The following is a 17,080-nucleotide window of genomic DNA, read 5'->3' on the forward strand; positions in this document are numbered from 1 at the left end:
ACCATCAAGGTAAGAATAATAGAACTACTGCATGATTTTCAAGTTCACAGAGAATTGTTTTATAATCTGTTTAAGCTTATATTCATTAATAGTAAATATGCAGTTCATACATGCTGCCAGCAGCCAGCTGTCTGCAACTTACTTGAGAATTCTCTTTGCCTAGAAAATGGAAGCAGGTGGGTGAGCCTTGGGGGGAAATTCAGCTTGGAGAACACAGTCCACTGCCTGGGCCCTCGGGCCACTGTAATTTCCAGACTTCCATCAGGACACGTGCACCCCCTTGCTTCCTTCCTGAGCCAGCCACCCATAAAAGTGTCCAGAGAGGCCGTGGGGGAATGAGCAGGGTCAGTGTTGTGGTTCCAACCCAGGCATCACTGAGTGATACCCAGCTGGGGCAGGGCTCTTGGGAACAGGAGTCTCGGCTGAGTCTCGGGCACTTGGATCCTGGGCAGGTGGGGCAGACAGTGAATGTAAGTCATCTGTGTCTGAGCCTGTCATGTGAGCAGCTCAAACCCGTTCCCTGAGGCAGTGAGGGTCAGAGATCGCACACGAGTGTGTGTGTTTGTGGGGTGTTATGTAAAACCTTTAGCCCGAGCCAGGAGAAGGCAGGAAGTTGAGGCACAGTTGAGAGCTCCTTCCTCCCACCTGGGTGCTTACGTCATCAGCTGGGATCTCTGCAAGTGGACGAGGTCTGCCCTAACGCCTTGTCTGGCAGCCCTTGCTTTTCATCTCTTTTAAATAAGCCATATCACGTCTTCTGGCTGCCACACACTGGCTCCTACAGTCCTTGAAGTTCCCAACACTCTGCCCGGGTAGGAAAGGCCCCTCCGTGGCAGAATCTGAAGCTGTTCTGCTAGTGTCTGTTCTCTCCTCCTTGGTGTCCCATATCCCGCGGAAGGTGGTCCATTCATCAAAATCAGTGACCTGACTGTGCCCTTTCACACCCTGTAAAATCCTCCATTTTCCTTTAAACATGTCAAATCCAAAGCAAAACCTGGAAGGTAGAAATGGTGTCCTCGTTAACCCAGAATGACCAGTAAATACCCCACAGCCCTGGATTGATGCAGTTGTCCTGCTGCCAAGGTGGGAGCACTGCAGACCCCTTAATCTTCACAAATCCTCTCTAAAAAACATTCAATCTCATTTTAAATCTCTTAACCCCCAAAGGCAGTGATGGGGACCCGTGCATGATTGATACCCAGGTCAGCTGAGGGTCTCCTGCTGGCCCCGCCCCCTGAGGGTTAGGCTCCTGCTGCAGCCTCGTAGGGAAGGAGGAGGGAAGCTGCTGGCTGAGGAGATGCTGGAGCCTCTGCCTGCTCTGCCTGTCCTGGATCTGGAAGGTTCGTCCCATGGGAGACATCCTGAATATAGAGTCCTGAGAGACCACCCAGCTCCCAGCTCCCACTTCCAACTGGGACACCTGCCTGGCTTCTAATCCAGTGGCGGCCGAGCAGCCCTTTCACTGAGCCTTGCTGTACAGAGAGGGGCTGGACCACATCCTACCCTTTTCACCCCAAAGGTGCCTTTTCTTTTATGGACTCTGTGTTTTGAAAGATTTTGTCACCCAAAAACTTCAGGTATGAGTGTGGCCAGAGCCGTTCATCACAGACAGAGATGCTCTCTCCACGACGTTCCTTGACATTTGAAAATAGCCTGCAAATCCCATTACCCGCTTTGGGGCCCAGATAGGAAGCGGAGCTGTTGTGTGTCAGGATTACCTGGGGCGCCCTGAGGCCTGGGAGAGGGGAAGGCCTGAGAGGTCTCCGAGGGCCCTCCCACCGAGTCCCTCTGTGCACAGTGACCCTCCTCCCACAAACTCCACCCCCTCCCCGTCCAGCAGCTCCCATCCCACATCCCAGGCACCTCGGCACTCATCACCACCCACATCCACCACCACACAAGGCTGAGTCCGCAGCAGGGGCTACACGAGGAGGTGCCCGGGCTGCTCCGTCCCACCACGTCTCGGTGGGACACCTGCGATTTGGGCCTGGCTCTCATCACTTTGGATACATAGCATCTTGCCGGGCAGCGGCTGCCACAGCCCCTGGCTCCCCAGGAGCTGCACAGAAGCTGGGGAAGCAAAAGCCCTGGAGAGAAAAGTGAGGGGCAAGGGCCTCAGAAGTTATGCCCTGGTTTCGAGGGTCACGTCTGAGCCTCTGCTTCAGGCAAAGAGCAGCACGTGAACAAGAACACACGTGAGCAGCCCCAGGAATTTTCACGGAGGTCTGGGGAGGCAATCCTCGGACAAAGACTCAGGTTCCTGCTGGTACCGGGGGGACGGCTCAGAGCCATTTAATTTAGGCACAGATGTTCCTGTGTCCCTGTGCTCGTCCTGTTGGGAGGGCCCGGGACAGGTCCCGTCTGAGGCTGCGAGCCTCTCCTGCCCCACAGTGCCACCCAGTAGTGGGAAGCCACTAACGCATCCTCGGGCAAGCAGCCTTACCATTCAGTTTGCGCCTTCCCCCCTCTCCGTATAACTCAGTGGGTAAATAGACAGCCACTTGAGGAAAGTGAGTCTGTCTTCCCGGCTAATCTCAGGGCTCCGTGCCGCAGACTCAACCCGGGTGCACTCTCTGTCGCTCCCTGCTGGCAGCCCGCTGGGAAGGGGCTCTTTCGTGGTCACCGAGAGTCTGCCACAAGGACATCGATAGGAAAATAAAATGCTTCGGGGACACATCGTCATTAAAGCCTGTCCTAGTAAACTCAAACCAGACTGCCCACAAATCCTTGCCAATAGGAACATGACGGGCCCCAGGGATGGGGGCCCCGTGTCCAGAGGACTGGGGGTGGCAGCCACACTTGGAGGCCTGGGTTCATTTTGGATGAGCCAGAATGAAGGGCCAAGACACATGTCATCTGAGGAGGAGTCCAAGAGAAGTGGAGACATTTAGACTAGAGAAGGCTCACAGGGCTATGGGGATACCTTCAATTCCTAAGGGGCCGTTACGTGGCAGAAGGAACAGACTTTAAATAGTTCCCAGGGGGCAACTAAGGAGCAGGTGTCAGTTAATATGAAGACTCTTCTAGCACTTGTGTGTTTCCACGGTGGAATTCATCTGCCTTGAGACATAGGGAGCCCGTCCATCCCAGGGGGCGTGTCCCCTGAGGCTGCAGGTCGGGATCCCTCCCCTGGGGGAGAGTTGGGCAGAAGAAGTAGAGCAGATAGTCCATGATTCTGCGAATTTGGGCTTCAGGAAAGTATCTGGTCCATCATCTTCTCATTCACTGCTGATGGGAGGCTATCGCATGATGATTTAGCTATTGAGGGTGTTACCTATCACTATCCAGATTCGCTTAATCAACCTATAAGGAGGTTTGGCCACATCCCCTAGGGATACTTCTCCAAATGGCATTCATGTCATCCCATTCCATTCTCATCCTTGTTCTTGCCAAAGCACAGTCACTGCCCAGTTCCTGAGCGAGGGACACAGGCTGCTGGGTAACCAAGATGGTGCCTGGATGCCTGGGTCTCCCTTGGGCCCTGGGTTCTGTGACCCCTGCCCAGTGTCCAGAAGCCCTTATGCAAAAACTCACGATTAACTCTGGGTCTCTCTTCACATGCTTTCTCTCCTCTAGGCCACTTTCCCCTCTCTCCATCCACCTTGATCCACTCCAGACTTTAAGTCCATCTCAAGCAGCCATCTCCACTTCAAGGTCTGATGGCCTCTCAGCTTAGCCCTCTTTGGTCCACTGCCACCCCTGACTCGGTCCTCCTCAGTGAGTGAAACCACCATCAGTCTGGTTACTGAAGCCAGAAGTCATTCTTGACCCCCTGCCCCCTTTTCTTCACATTTCACATCTACTCATCATTTGATCCCATCAATTCTATCTCCAAAACATATTTCATATCCACCTATTTCTCTCCATCTTCTCTGCCACCATCTTACTCCATGTCCTCTAACCAATCTCCCACCTCTTGCTCCACTTGAGTCATTTGTTACAGAGAAGGCACAGAGATCCTTTAATCAGATGCCATTCCCCAGCTGAAAACTTGTTGATGGTTTTCTGCTGTGTTGAGAATAAACAGGTTCCTTCCCGTGGCCCCTGAAGTCGTGCAGCACCTGGCCTCTGCCTCTCCCTCACCCGTGTTGTTCTGGTCTTTGGACCAAGTCCTAGAACCCAACAAGCTCTTTCCCCTTTCCTTCTGCCTAAAGCATTCTTCCCTTTAGCCTTCAAGCATCTTCAGAATTGCTCTCAGATAAGGTTTCTCTTCTGTTATTCTCTATTACATTACTCTTTCCTTTATTGCTCTAATCACAATACACAGCTATTCTACTATTTGTATAGGTCTCAATCATCTTTCCCTCCCTCTTCCAAGACTGCAAGCTCGTTAAGGGCAATGACCTTGACAGTCTTTTACATCATTTTCTGTCCAGTGCCTGTCACAGTGCCCGGCCCATAGTAGATGGTCAATAAACACTTCTTGGATGAAGGACTGAGTCTCTCAATCCAATTCTACTGAGTTCTTTGTGCAACTCCTGGTCCTTCGTGCTGGTGCTGCAGAATGCGGTGCTGGTCAACATGGAGGAAAAAGGAGACGTGGGCAGTGGTCAGACTGCTCTTCCCCTCCAGGCAAGCAGAGTGTACTGCAGGCAAGACATCCCTGCTGAGATTGAATACGGGGGTGGGGCACCCAACAACGGTTCACGGTCAGGGACTGTGTTAAAAAAAGAGTCAGCTGAAAGTTGCTATAAAATTCAAATGGCTGGACGACTAAGATCTCTACTGATGGGAGGAAGGATGTCAAGCCACAACCAGGTAACTGCTTCTGGAGGGAAAACAACTCTTGTAAAAAATTACCCATTTCAATGGGCTTTGGGATCTTTTCCATTAGAAGCCCTTTCTATCAAAGTTCCAAAACAGCAATGAGGATCCTGTGTAAGAACTCCCTCTCTCCTCCGGGGACCAGCCGCCGGCAGCAGACTCAGAGATGGGTGGCGGCTGGCAGGTGGCATCACCCTTAGCTGCTGGGCTTCGTTCCAGAGCAGATGTTTGCCTCATCCTGTACCACAGAAGGGGTCCGAGCCTTCAGAAACAGTCTGTGCTCCCTGAAGTAGGGAGCTGTCTGTATGACGAGGAAAATCATCACTCCACCTGGCATTATCTTAAAGTGGTAAGTGATGGCAAATGCTAGAGATACTGGAGAAGGGCGAGGTGGAGAAATGGTCCAGCAGCTGACTTGTGAACTCCATATTTTCACAGCTACACACACTACCTGATGAAGAAATATGGGAAATCAAAACATTTATAGTGATTCTTAACCCCCACCGCCCTGCGATGGGAATTACAGCACTTGGCGCCTGGTAAGCATCGATCTATCATGTTTGCACAGACAGGGCGTGAATTCCCGAGGAGGCAATGGAGCCCCTTTTCTTTCTTCTGTCAAAAACATATTCAAAGGCTTCTAAAGACTGTTCCTGACAATGACCTGTTAGAGCATTTAGAACTTATTTTTATTATGCAAAGTCCTGCAGAATGCAGCTCTCCCTGGCTGCGGGTGGGTCTTACTCAAATTTATTAGCATGCAAAATAATCCTACTCTGTTCCGAAACCTCAAGGCCCAAACTTCACAAAATTACCTCGACTTTTGCTGGAAGACAGAATGTTCAGGAACCACTTGGCCTTTTGGAACTCTGAGATTGAACTTTACAGCAGTCTCAGGCCTGAACTACAAATGCCTGGAGACACACTTGAGCCTGCTGCCTACGTTCAAATCTTGGTTCTGCTACTTCTTAGCTGTGTGACCTTGGACAAATTTCTCAACCTCTCTGTGCCTTAATTTATTCCTCTTTAGAGATAAAAGAATTAGAAGAATACGTGTAAAGGGCTCAGGATGGTGTCTGGCATGTGGCAAGTGCTCTGTAGATGTTGCTGCTATTATTACATTATGACCCTGAAGAGGGGCTTTAGTTAAGAGACAGTGATTGCTTCCACTAATACAGCTCAAAGTCCAGCTAACACGGGGACTCTGATCTCTAGTAAACTCAGTGTGAACCAGTGCCTGGACCAGGAAATACTGGCTGCTGCCTTGCCCCTGGTCAGACTGGAAATGCCGACTCCTGGGACGGTACAGTTGCCCCGGGGATGGAGACAGCTTGCTGTGCTGATGAGAAGAGTCTCTCCTAAACGACAGGGTGATGTCAGGATCTTGTCTGCAGACCCCGCTGTGGGTGAGAGGGTCAAAGCTGTCTCAGTCCTCCAAGGGCAGGGAGATTTATGTAACCTCTGTATCAATGCCAAGGATATGTCTGGTCTGGAGATGCTGCAGAGTCCACTTAGGAGAAGTTCATGCTGGGGGGAGGGGTCTGCACTGCATCTGTGGGTCTGTCCTCTGTGCCAGGCCAGGAACCACTGCATGTTTTGCGGAGAAGGTCCTCTGAGGTCTTCACCTTGAGTTCGCTGGGTCCCTCAAAGATGTGTGGGGTGGCACCAGGCAACCAAGAGGGGAAGGCTCTAAGAGAGCCAGTGGTGACACTGCCACAGCCCTATTAATCTTCCCGGTGTTCCACTGTCTCCTGTGTGTTGCTGCTTGAAGTGAGGCCACTGGGGCAGTGGTGGGAATCCTCATGGCTCCAGCTGAGGGCTGCTCCGGATAATTTAGGGAACAGAGAGAGCAGATTATACCAGCAACTGAGGAAGGCAGCCACAAAAAAGCAAGACAGACATTGCTTATGGTCTTCCTTTGAAGAACAAAAGCAAAGCAAATTGGCTCACCCATGAGAGAATGAAGCGGTAACCATGTGCTGAGCAGAAATCCCAAGCCTGAGCCTGCTCACCCAGGAAAGCACAGGATCCTGAAGAATAAAACTGAACTATGCGAGGCCTCTGAATAGCGAAAGGTTTTACTTTAAAATGCTTTGTAAAGGGACGTTAGCACTTGTAGAGAAGAAACAAATGCACAGCCCAGGGAGACGTCTTGTCTTCAGGCTGCCTGTGCTTGCCCTGGAAGCCTCTGCTGAGCCCTGAGTCCACAGCCAGGAGACGGCGAGGGTAGCTCCCGTCCCAGCCTGTAGGTCCTCTTGGCTGTTACAAGTCAAGTGTGGCTTTCTTTTAGGCTCCCAGAGGCCATGGTTGGAATTTAAGACCTAAATTTCAGCCTTCTGGGTCCACACAATCTCAGATCCACCTGGGCAATGTTAGATTTATCTCACTGGGTCTAGGTTCCAACCTCAGGAATATCTCCCCTGTCACCCCCTCGCTCAAGCCCCAGTGACCACCCAAGGGCATCAGTTTGTTTCACGAAGAACCCATTTATGCTCTCTGCTCTTCACTTTACTGTCATTTGGTAGGAGATTGGCAACCATAGACAAAGCTGCCCCAGGTCAAAACAATGCAGAACTGACAAGGGTCTGGATCACCTTGGGTGTCAGGAGGAGACAGATGGTACTCACTCAAACGGGGTAGTTGAGAATCTAACAAAGAGGCTACTTGTAAAGGTACCAGAGAGTTTAGGGAAACCCATGAAGGAAGACACAGTCCCCAGGGCAATAGCCCTGGTCTTAGCCTGAAGGGGCAGGGAACACAGCTGTGAGGGAGCGCTGCCGGCAGGAGCTCAGATCTATAGAAAGAGAATGCAGTGACTTCCCAGTGGCCCAGCACTGGGGGAATCAAGGCCTAGACCTCTCCCCTCCCTAAGTGCCTGTTGGTGTCCCCCACTGACAGAAGCCCAGTGAAGCCAGAGGCCAAGGGAGCCTGTTAATTCACTCCTGAAAGATCACTTCTCTGAGTGGAGAGGGCAGAGCAGGGCAGAGTGGTTCTGGAGGGGCAGATGGAAAATATCCAGCCCAGGGTCATTTCCCAGAGGCCACAGCTTCTTGGTCTCCAGCCAAGTGCAGCCATTATGGAACACAACTTCCCTGGCCAATTTCAAAGCTCTGCTTACTGCTGGGAATGCGTGTTTGAACAAAGCCTTTATTCTCTATTCCAACAGCAGGGCTGGAATTTAAAAAGCTTCATTTTCAAGACTGGCTGCTTTCAATCTTTCTAACCTGGAACTTACATTTTGGAGTCAAACAGAATTATTTAAACAAAGCATTTCAGTGATAAGCACAAAGTGTTTTGAATTTTTTCTCCTTTCCCCTCCCTACACAGCATAACATTCCTACTCAAAATGTCAGGACTATTCTGTGGCCACCTCTTACAACCGGCCTCTCTCGGCTTCCATTTCCCCGGGTCTTTGTTCTTCAGCCTGTGTCCTCACCCAGGTGTGCTGCTGTCCAGGCCACGAGAGGCCAGTCCTAATGCAGACTGGCCTAGGACAGGGACCTCTCTAATTACCCCAGGAGCACTTTCGTCCTCTGACTCCTGCTTCCGGGTTTGGCAGAACCATGTGCTGTTATCCAACCAGTCTTCCTTATTAATTACACTTTGTTCTCTTTTTGCTCCCCTGACCCCAACCCATTTTCCTGTCCTCTGTGGTTTAAGTCCGTCTCTGCCATCCTCTTGTTCTCCTCGGCTGAACTTCTCCCCAGCCCCCGGCAGGCATTTATCTTTTATCATATTCCTACTGCCTTGACCTGTCTTTTACTCAAGTCAGAGTGTTGATTGGCATTTGCATTCCTTGGAAATAACACCTGCTCTGCACTGTCCTGGGCAGACTGTGTCCCTGTGGGTCATAACGAAGCCCAGCCCTCCACGCCGTGGTGCACAGGAGGTGTCAGAGTGATTATCAGTGCCTTGGAGTGGGCCTAGCAGTCACTGAAAACACATCTGAAACAGAAGAGTAACTATTTTCACAGCCATGAAAGTAAATGGAGAAAGCAAGGCCACAGATCCCCAGATAGTAAAGAGGTACACAGTTGGAAAACAAAGCTCACATATGGCCTGGCCCAAGTGTGTTCCACACAAATAAATAACAAATAGAAAAAATACGAAAATTCTCTTTAGAAAGAGTGAGCTAAGTCCCGGTCAAAATGATTCTACGTAAATCAAGTGAAGGTCTGCACAGAGGACAGCTAATAGAACGCATTTTCTGGTAGATGGACAGCTGGCCTGGCCTGGTGCTGGGGTGGGAAAAGGTACAGATGTACTAAAACGTTATAAAATGACTTCACCTTTCACTTAGTGCTTAGTTCTGGACCTTTGCTCAAGTTTACTGAGCAGAATCACTAATTTAAGACTGAAGAGAATGGTACAGATGAACCGGTTTGCAAGGCGGAAATAGACACAGATGTAGAGAACAAACGTATGGACGCCAAGGGGGGAAAGTGGGGGGTGTGATGAACTGGGAGATTGGGATTGACATATACACACTAATAAGTGTAAAAGAGGTAACTAATGAGAACCTGCTGTATAGCACAGGGAACTCTACTTCGCTGTACAGTAGAAACTAACACAACATTGTAAAACAACTATACCCCAATTAAAAAAAACAAAAAGACTGAAGAGAAATGTGGATAGAAATTTGGATACTATTCAATTTAACAAGAGTTCTCCAATACATGATAGAGAAGAAGGTATCACCATGAAAGTAAGAGCAGTTTTGAACACAGGAACTATCCCATTTTCGGGCCCAGGGGAAGGACAGAATCCAAGCCACTGTCTCGGTTGGCTTTTCTGCCGGGAGACCAGTCACCTCACCTCTGCCTCTGGGAGCACCTCTGGGAAACGTAAATCTCCACTCAGCTGAGACTGGCTTCTCTGTAGGTGAACAGAATACGCTCCTCAAAGATGGCTCACTAATCCCGGAGAGATGGTTTACGGGCTCCTGGCAGGATTGGAAGTAATAGTCAGGAAGGAGAAAGACCTTGAAGAAGCTTCAACTCCAGTTTTAAAGTAAAGCTGGCAGATTCCCCCGGGGAAGCACATTGAAGGCACTGAGAAAATACTGGCCAAACTACTCAGCCAGGGGCAACATACGTCAGTGTTATCTCTGACCCATTTGGAGGCTGGACGGTGTCTTCCAAATTGATCACTAGAAGCACATCTACTACCTTCAGCCATTGAGGGGACTTATGTGCAACTAGGACCTGCTCAGCTGGCCAGGTGTGGGGCATTTTGGAGGCTTAAGTGACAATCCCACGAGGAGCTGGAATGAACCTAGGTTACTTACTTTATAAAGGCAAAAGCAGATGCAAATTGCTTCCTCAGAGCTTGTCTGTGAGGCCAAGGGAAGCATGTCTTCACCCAGTGTGACCTAGAATGACAAAACTATTTGTCCAGCTGCAAAGGAGAGACCTATAATACTAAGAGGAATGATGTACCTTCCCCTGTGTCCAGCCTCATGACCATCCCCAAAGATGTGTGCCTACCTTTGCAGCAGCAGGCCAAGCTCAAAATTTGCTTTTTAGGGCTTAGAGGACCTGATTATAGTCACCTCTTGTTCACGTAAAAATTAACGTGCGTGGGTGACATCTGGTTTTTTATTGATTCGATCGATACGTTGGGAATTTAGCAGCATGTTAATGGCAAACAGTTACAAAATCTATTTTTCTACATTTAAAATAAGCTGTCTTAAACCATCTACAGCAACCTAAAATTACAAGAACACACGTGAATGGCGGAAGCACTTCTGCTGTTACGCTTATAGACAAGTTTATTAGTAATTTCCTAACAAATCTTCTAGTGCAAAGTGCACATAATCATTTGGAACCTCCACTGAGGTTCTGGCTCTCAGTTTCCCCTACAAATAATTGTGCCTAAATGTAAGAATCTGAAGTACAACTGGACAAGTGTGCCCACAGCCTTGCTTTGAGGGCATCCACTCCTCTGAACAACTCTCGAAAACACCTTGAGTTGATTTCAGCTGCACAAGCCATCAGGCCTGTTGCTGGCTGTCCTTTAACCCCACTTTGGAGTTGACTGCTTCAATTTTAAAACTGGTGCAAACACTTGGCAGGGCTCAGAGCGGCTGAAACGCTGAAAGCTCGGCATACTATTGTCCTTTTCCCCTCCTAAACCCTCATTGCACTAGAAAGAGCAGCTCTGTTTCTGTACTGTTCAGCGTTGTTTGAGTTTCTTTTTGGTTCTAGGCAGGGCAATGGATTTAGCAGTGCCTCTGGGTGCTGTTCCTTGCCCTGAAGTCGTGGGGGGTTTCTCTATTTCTCCCTTGAGTTCAACTGAAGGGAGTCTGCTAGATATGTAACTTGAGTAACTCATGTCCGAGTCATCCATGTTTTCCTTCTTACTGGGCACAGAAGTCTTTTCATAAGCAGTGGGCTAGAAAAAAAAAAAAAAAAAAGGCCTGGATTAATTTTGCAGACACAAAGCAATCTACATCAATTCAAAGAAGCGAGGGGCTACGAAGTTGTCTAGGATGTGCAAGTTGGAGCTCTCTTCGGACGTGAGATATAAACTAATCACACTGTGAAACTTATTGAATGCCAAAGAAAGCTCCTTTAGCATCTTCAAGAAAACGGAATTGTTTAGTGTCTGGGATAGAGCAAACTACAGGCACAACTTCAAACCCACTGCCCTGCAAAATGAAAGTAAATACCTGGTACCATTCACATAGGCAAGTCCATCTGGACACAGTTGTAATCATTCATCTTTCCGGATTTCTAGATGAGCTTTGACATGTGTGTGGATTCCCTGACAAGCACATCATGATTATTCTTTCTAACCTGGGTATAAAGTTGCTGCATGTGGCCCACTCCTCACATGCTCACCATTCTCTGCATTGATTCCAGGGACTGGCTTCTAACGCCAGTCACACCGCTTGGGCAGGTCTGAAGACCTTTTGTAGTCTTGATGCCTCACTGTTAAATGAGGAAAATGGTATTTGCACATTTACTACATGGGCTTATTATGAGAATGAACTAAGGTGGTGGCCACGAAAGTACTCTGTGAGCTTTAAAGCACGAAACAAGTAGAAGGAATTTTAACAGGCAACTGTGTTTTCTCAGGTCACTGCACCCCACAGTGGAGGAAACGGTCTCTAATCCTGCTGTTGTGAGGGAAGCAGAGTCCATTTTGACCTTAGACCCATTTTAGAAATGCTCACTTCCCATTAAATGAAGCTGGGCATAGAGTTCTAAAATAGCAGAGAACGTCTCAGGAGACCGGCACAAGCAGGATGGGGGATGAGACAGGAGCTATAGATGCAGCGAGTTCTCATTTACACAGAATGAGCTCGGAAAGGGCTCATAAGTTTAATACTCTGGTTAACTGAAAGCATACACATGAGTTAATAATCAGGTTAACAATTTTCAAAGAAGGTGAAAAGATTACATATAACACAAAACAAATAAACCTGGTGTGTGCGTGTGTTGTTTTTTGATCACTCTTGTGATACAAGTGACCATGTTTTATACACAGTAGCAGTACGTATTTGTCCAATGAATAAATGAACTCCCAGGGCTGCAGCAAAACCTCAGGTCATTTATGGATTTTTGGTACCTCTATTTCGAGAAAAGAGAAAATTTACCAGATGTTTGCTTACTGCAGACAGTCCTTAAATAGGTGCTTCTTCAAACTATCATTCTTGTATGACCTTATAACAGTATACGCTAATTCTTGAGCTGGTAATTTTGCACATTGAAAAATTAATTTGTATAAATTTGGAAAAGTAAAAAGGTCCTTTTCTGTATAGATGCATTTTCTCAGGAAAATTTCTGGGTTGCTTCTCTGTGTATTCTTTCAAGAAACAGAAAACAAAATGTGTTAGCCTTCAGTAATACAGGTTGTGTCTTCTCCTTGAAAACTCCTTACGTTTAGCAACAGGGTGAGAGTAAAACACCCCTGATGTTCCAGTGTCCAGCTAAAGACAAGCTGCTCTGTTTAGTACAGAACTGGTCCCTAGCTTGGACATTTCAATTCATAAAAATTTAAGTCACTTGACATACAAATCATTTTAAAAGGTGAATCTAAGTTTAACCTCTCTTTTGACATTTCCACCTCTTGAGTTATCACCTGAGTAGTTGAGGAAATGGTTTTCATCATGTCCACTACAACAAATAATCTATAGAATAGGAATAGAGACTCAGTCATTTTCTTTTTAATGTGTTCATATTCATATCTGGTTTAACATTTCCATTCTTCTTCACTGTTCCATTTGCTAATTAATGTACTTGAGTCATTAAAGTAGACTCAGAAGTTGAAGTCACTGGGAAGAAATACTCAGAAAGTCTCTATGGGCAGGATTAGTGATATAGATATTGTCTTCTTTTTTTCAAAAACACTGAAGGCTCTGATTTCTTCCTGGATAAGATATCTTAAGATAATTTGCAGAATCTTCTGGCACAGTGGAAGGAAAAAGGAAACTAAACTAAACTATTTGGTTGCTTCAGTGTAGGAACATATTTCTCAGTTTCATTCTAGAGCAAGATGAGAAAATGATACTACTCAGCCACATTTATCTATTTTATTTACTTATATATAATTTTTAAGTGAATCAGTTTTTAAATAGGTAGTACATCCCCATGATTTAATATTCACGGTGTTCAAAATCTCCTCCTTGCCCCCTAGTTAACTCAGCTCTGCCTCCCATCCAAGACAACGAATACTATCAGTTTACAGTGCACATTTCTGAAGAGATTTTATGTAACTTCAAGCAAATATTAGGTGGAACCAAATGGAAGTCGTCATCATTTTTGCAGGTCAAAACAGCCTAATAATGGCAATTTCATATGGTTCAATCTAATCCATATATTGACGCACTTTACTCTCACTTTTTTACACAAATGGTAGCCCACTGTAAACACTTTTTTACACCTTGCTTTTTTTTTTTTTTTTGCGGTACGCGGGCCTCTCACTGTTGTGGCCTCTCACGTTGCGGAGCACAGGCTCCTGACGCGCAGGCTCAGTGGACACGGCTCATGGGCCCAGCCGCTCCGCGGCATGTGGGATATTCCCGGACCGGGGCACGAACCCGTGTTCCCTGCATCGGCAGGCAGACTCTCAACCACTGCGCCACCAGGGAAGACCCCTTGATCTTTTTAAACTAACAATTATCTTGAACATCATTCCATGTCAATACATAAAAGAGCTCTCATTCTTCTTTCAGCTATGCAGTGTTCTCTTGTTTGAATGTACCATAATTTATGTAGCCAGTTCTTGAGAATGGACATTCAGGTTGTTTCCAATCTTAACTAGTAAACATAATGCTGCTGTGAATAACCTTGTACTTGTGTCATTGTGTACATGTGTAAATAATATATCTACAGGATATACATTTTAGAAGTAGAACTTCTGAGTTAAAAGTTATATGGATTTGTGATTTTGCAAGACATCACCGTATTGCCTTCTACTGCAGTTGTACCAACTTATACTCTTACCAGCAACATTATGAGTACCTATTTTCTTATTTCTTTTTCAGTTTGGTATTTAATACATATTAAAACTAATATAGTCAACCACTTTTTTGTTATTATGAATCTTTTTAATTGAAGTATAGTTAATTTACAATGTGTTACTTTCACATGTATAGCAAAGTGATTCAGTTATACATATATTCTTTTTCAGATTCTTTTCCATTATAGGTTATTACAAGATATGAGTATGGTTCCTTGTGCTATACAGTAGGTCCTTGTTGTTTCCCTATTTTATACATAGTAGCATGTATGTGTTAATCCAAAACTCCTAATTTGTCTCTCCCCCTGCTCCAAGTATCCCCTTTGGTAACCCTAAGTTTGTTTTCTATGTCTGTGAGTCTATTTCTGCTTTGTAAATAAGTTCATTTGTACCATTTTTTTAGATTCCACATATAAGTGATATTACATATTTACCTTTCTCTGTCTGACTTACTTCACTTAATATGATAATCTCTAGGTCCATCCATGTTGCTGCAAATGGCATTATTTCATTCTTTTTTTTATGGCTGAGTAATATTCCTGTGTGTGTGTGTGTGTGTGTGTGTGTGTGTGTGTGTGTACCACATCTTCTTTATCCATTCATCTGTTGATGGACATTTAGGTTGCTTCCACGTCTTGGCTATTTTAAATAGTGCTGCTATGAACATAGGGGTGCATGCATCTCTTCGAATTATGGTTTTCTCTGGATATATGCCCAGCAGTGGGATTGCTGGATCATATGATAGCTCTATTTTTAGTTTTTTAAGGAACCTCCATACTGTTCTCCATAATGGCTGCACCAATTTACATTCCCACAGTTTGGGAGGGTTCCTTTTTATCCACACCCTCTCCAGCATTTATTATTTGTACACTTTTTAATGATGGCCATTCTGACTGGTATGAGGTGATATCTCATTGTAGTTTTGATTTGCATTTCTCTAATAATTATTAGTGATACTGAGTATCTTTTCATGTGTCTTTGGCCATCTATATGTCTTCTTTGGAGAAATGTCTATTTAGGTCTTCTGCCCATTTTTTGATTGGGTTCTTTGGGGGGTTTTTTGTATTAAGCTATATGAGCTGTTTGTATATTTTGGAAATTAATCCCTTGTTGGTAGCATTGCTTGCAAATATTTTTAGTCAACCATATCTTAACTGAGCTTCAAAATCAGCCTAAAACTGGCTGCATGGAAACAAATCACAATGTTCGTTCCTTAACTCCCTGGTAACATCAATGCAAGCCTATTTACCTAAATGCAAATACTTATTGCAAATGCTTAAAAGCTTCTGTGTATATGTGTGTACCTTGTAAAATATTATGTATGTACTTTACCATTTCTCTTTGCTAATTTGCAGTTTCATTAAGTTTAGGGTGCCATTATTTAGGAATCAGAATCCTAAGAGCTTTCCTAAAGACTGAGTCTCCCTACTTAAATATCCCCTCACTAAAACCGTTCTCTGATGCTAATAAAACACGGATGAAGGCTGGCCCACATGATGCCCTTCAGGCCAAGTTACAGCTTTCTTCACCAAGAGCCAAGCCTCTCATCTCCTTGGAATATAAACAGCCAAGGCGAATTCCAACTTCCAGGCTTTTCTCTAGGATTTTTAAAAGGATTTCTTCTGTAAGTGATAGGCTACCTAAATTTTAAGTTTGTAGTTTTCTTCTCTCATAGTTGATGGGATTCTTCAGGGATCTATGCTGTAACTGATGCAATTTTACAGTTTTGTAAGAAATGGAAAGTGAAATTTCCAGAGAAATGGAAAGTGAAATTGCCAAGGCTATAGAAGTTACTAAGATCTTCCAGGTCATGAAAGGCGTATAGAAGGTGATGAGCTCCCATAAGATTGTACAAAGCGGGAGAAAGATGAGAGAGGAATTTCAATATTCAGTTCTAGGGGGAAAGAGTCTATCTAAATGATCATTATCAGACTGTTGGTCATAATTATCAGTCCAAAAGAGGATCTAAAAAACACTGTAGACTGTTTTCCAAGAGAGGATTTAAAAATAATTGTAAACTGTTCTCTAAAGATACTGTTGTAATATACCATTTCACAGTGACCAAGAGAACCTGGCTATCATCAGAAAGCATCTTAGAAATCAAAGAAAAAAATTCTTCTATCCTTATTTATCATGAAGAATTCATATCTGAAATACTGCAACCAGTCTGAATAGACATAAAGGGACCAGAGAAGGTTTACAGACAGGCTACTGATGTGCTAGTGGAGGTTCTCACACACACACACACACACACACACAATCACAATTTTAAAATGCAGAAGGGGTAAGATTTCAGCACTGGGAAGCTAGACAGCATCTCTGAGTGCTGCAGTCAGGATGGTTACACCAGGGGTTCCCCCAAGCAGCATTTCAGTTGTTCCTCATCTTTGACAGACTCTTACCATGTGGGACTGCTGAAGAATAGTCATTCCTACTAGAGGCACAATGATAGAAAAGATGACCTTACAAGGTTCCCTCTGGTTCCATCTTTCTGTGGTTCAGCACCCTGGGCCTGATTTCTCCAGATGATATTATTAATCTTGAAATGGGGGTTCCATGTGTGCAAGGGGAGATATATAACCAGAAGAAATGGGCTAAACACACATATTTCATTATTCACTGGCATAACTTCAACTTGATGAACTCATCTGGTGATAATGGATGCAAAACCTGTAAGTTCTAGGCATATCCCTGCAAGTTAATACCAGTGCACAATTACTAGAAACTGTTACCATTTCTCTAAATTTTGAGTAAAATACATGCTATTTAAGTCAAGTGGTTTATCACCATAGCAACCATTTCTAGAGTCACACATTCAAATTATAGGCCTGCACAAGGTCCAAGTGACAGA

The 17,080-nt window shown here is 45.5% G+C and overlaps 1 protein-coding gene across 1 annotated transcript in view; it reads right to left on the reverse strand.

Moving 5' to 3' along the window:
• Positions 1-10,523: 10,523 nt before the first annotated feature.
• The window catches only part of STK33 (serine/threonine kinase 33), a 74,325-nt gene continuing 67,768 nt past the window's right edge, over positions 10,524-17,080 (reverse strand). The window contains exon 12 of the mRNA XM_060017308.1: positions 10,524-11,157. Within this exon, the coding sequence (XP_059873291.1) occupies positions 10,939-11,157 (219 nt within the window). The 3' untranslated portion in view covers positions 10,524-10,938. The remainder of the gene's footprint in view (positions 11,158-17,080) is intronic.

Source organism: Delphinus delphis, chromosome 8 (assembly GCF_949987515.2).
Source record: "Delphinus delphis chromosome 8, mDelDel1.2, whole genome shotgun sequence".
Taxonomy (NCBI): domain Eukaryota; kingdom Metazoa; phylum Chordata; class Mammalia; order Artiodactyla; family Delphinidae; genus Delphinus; species Delphinus delphis.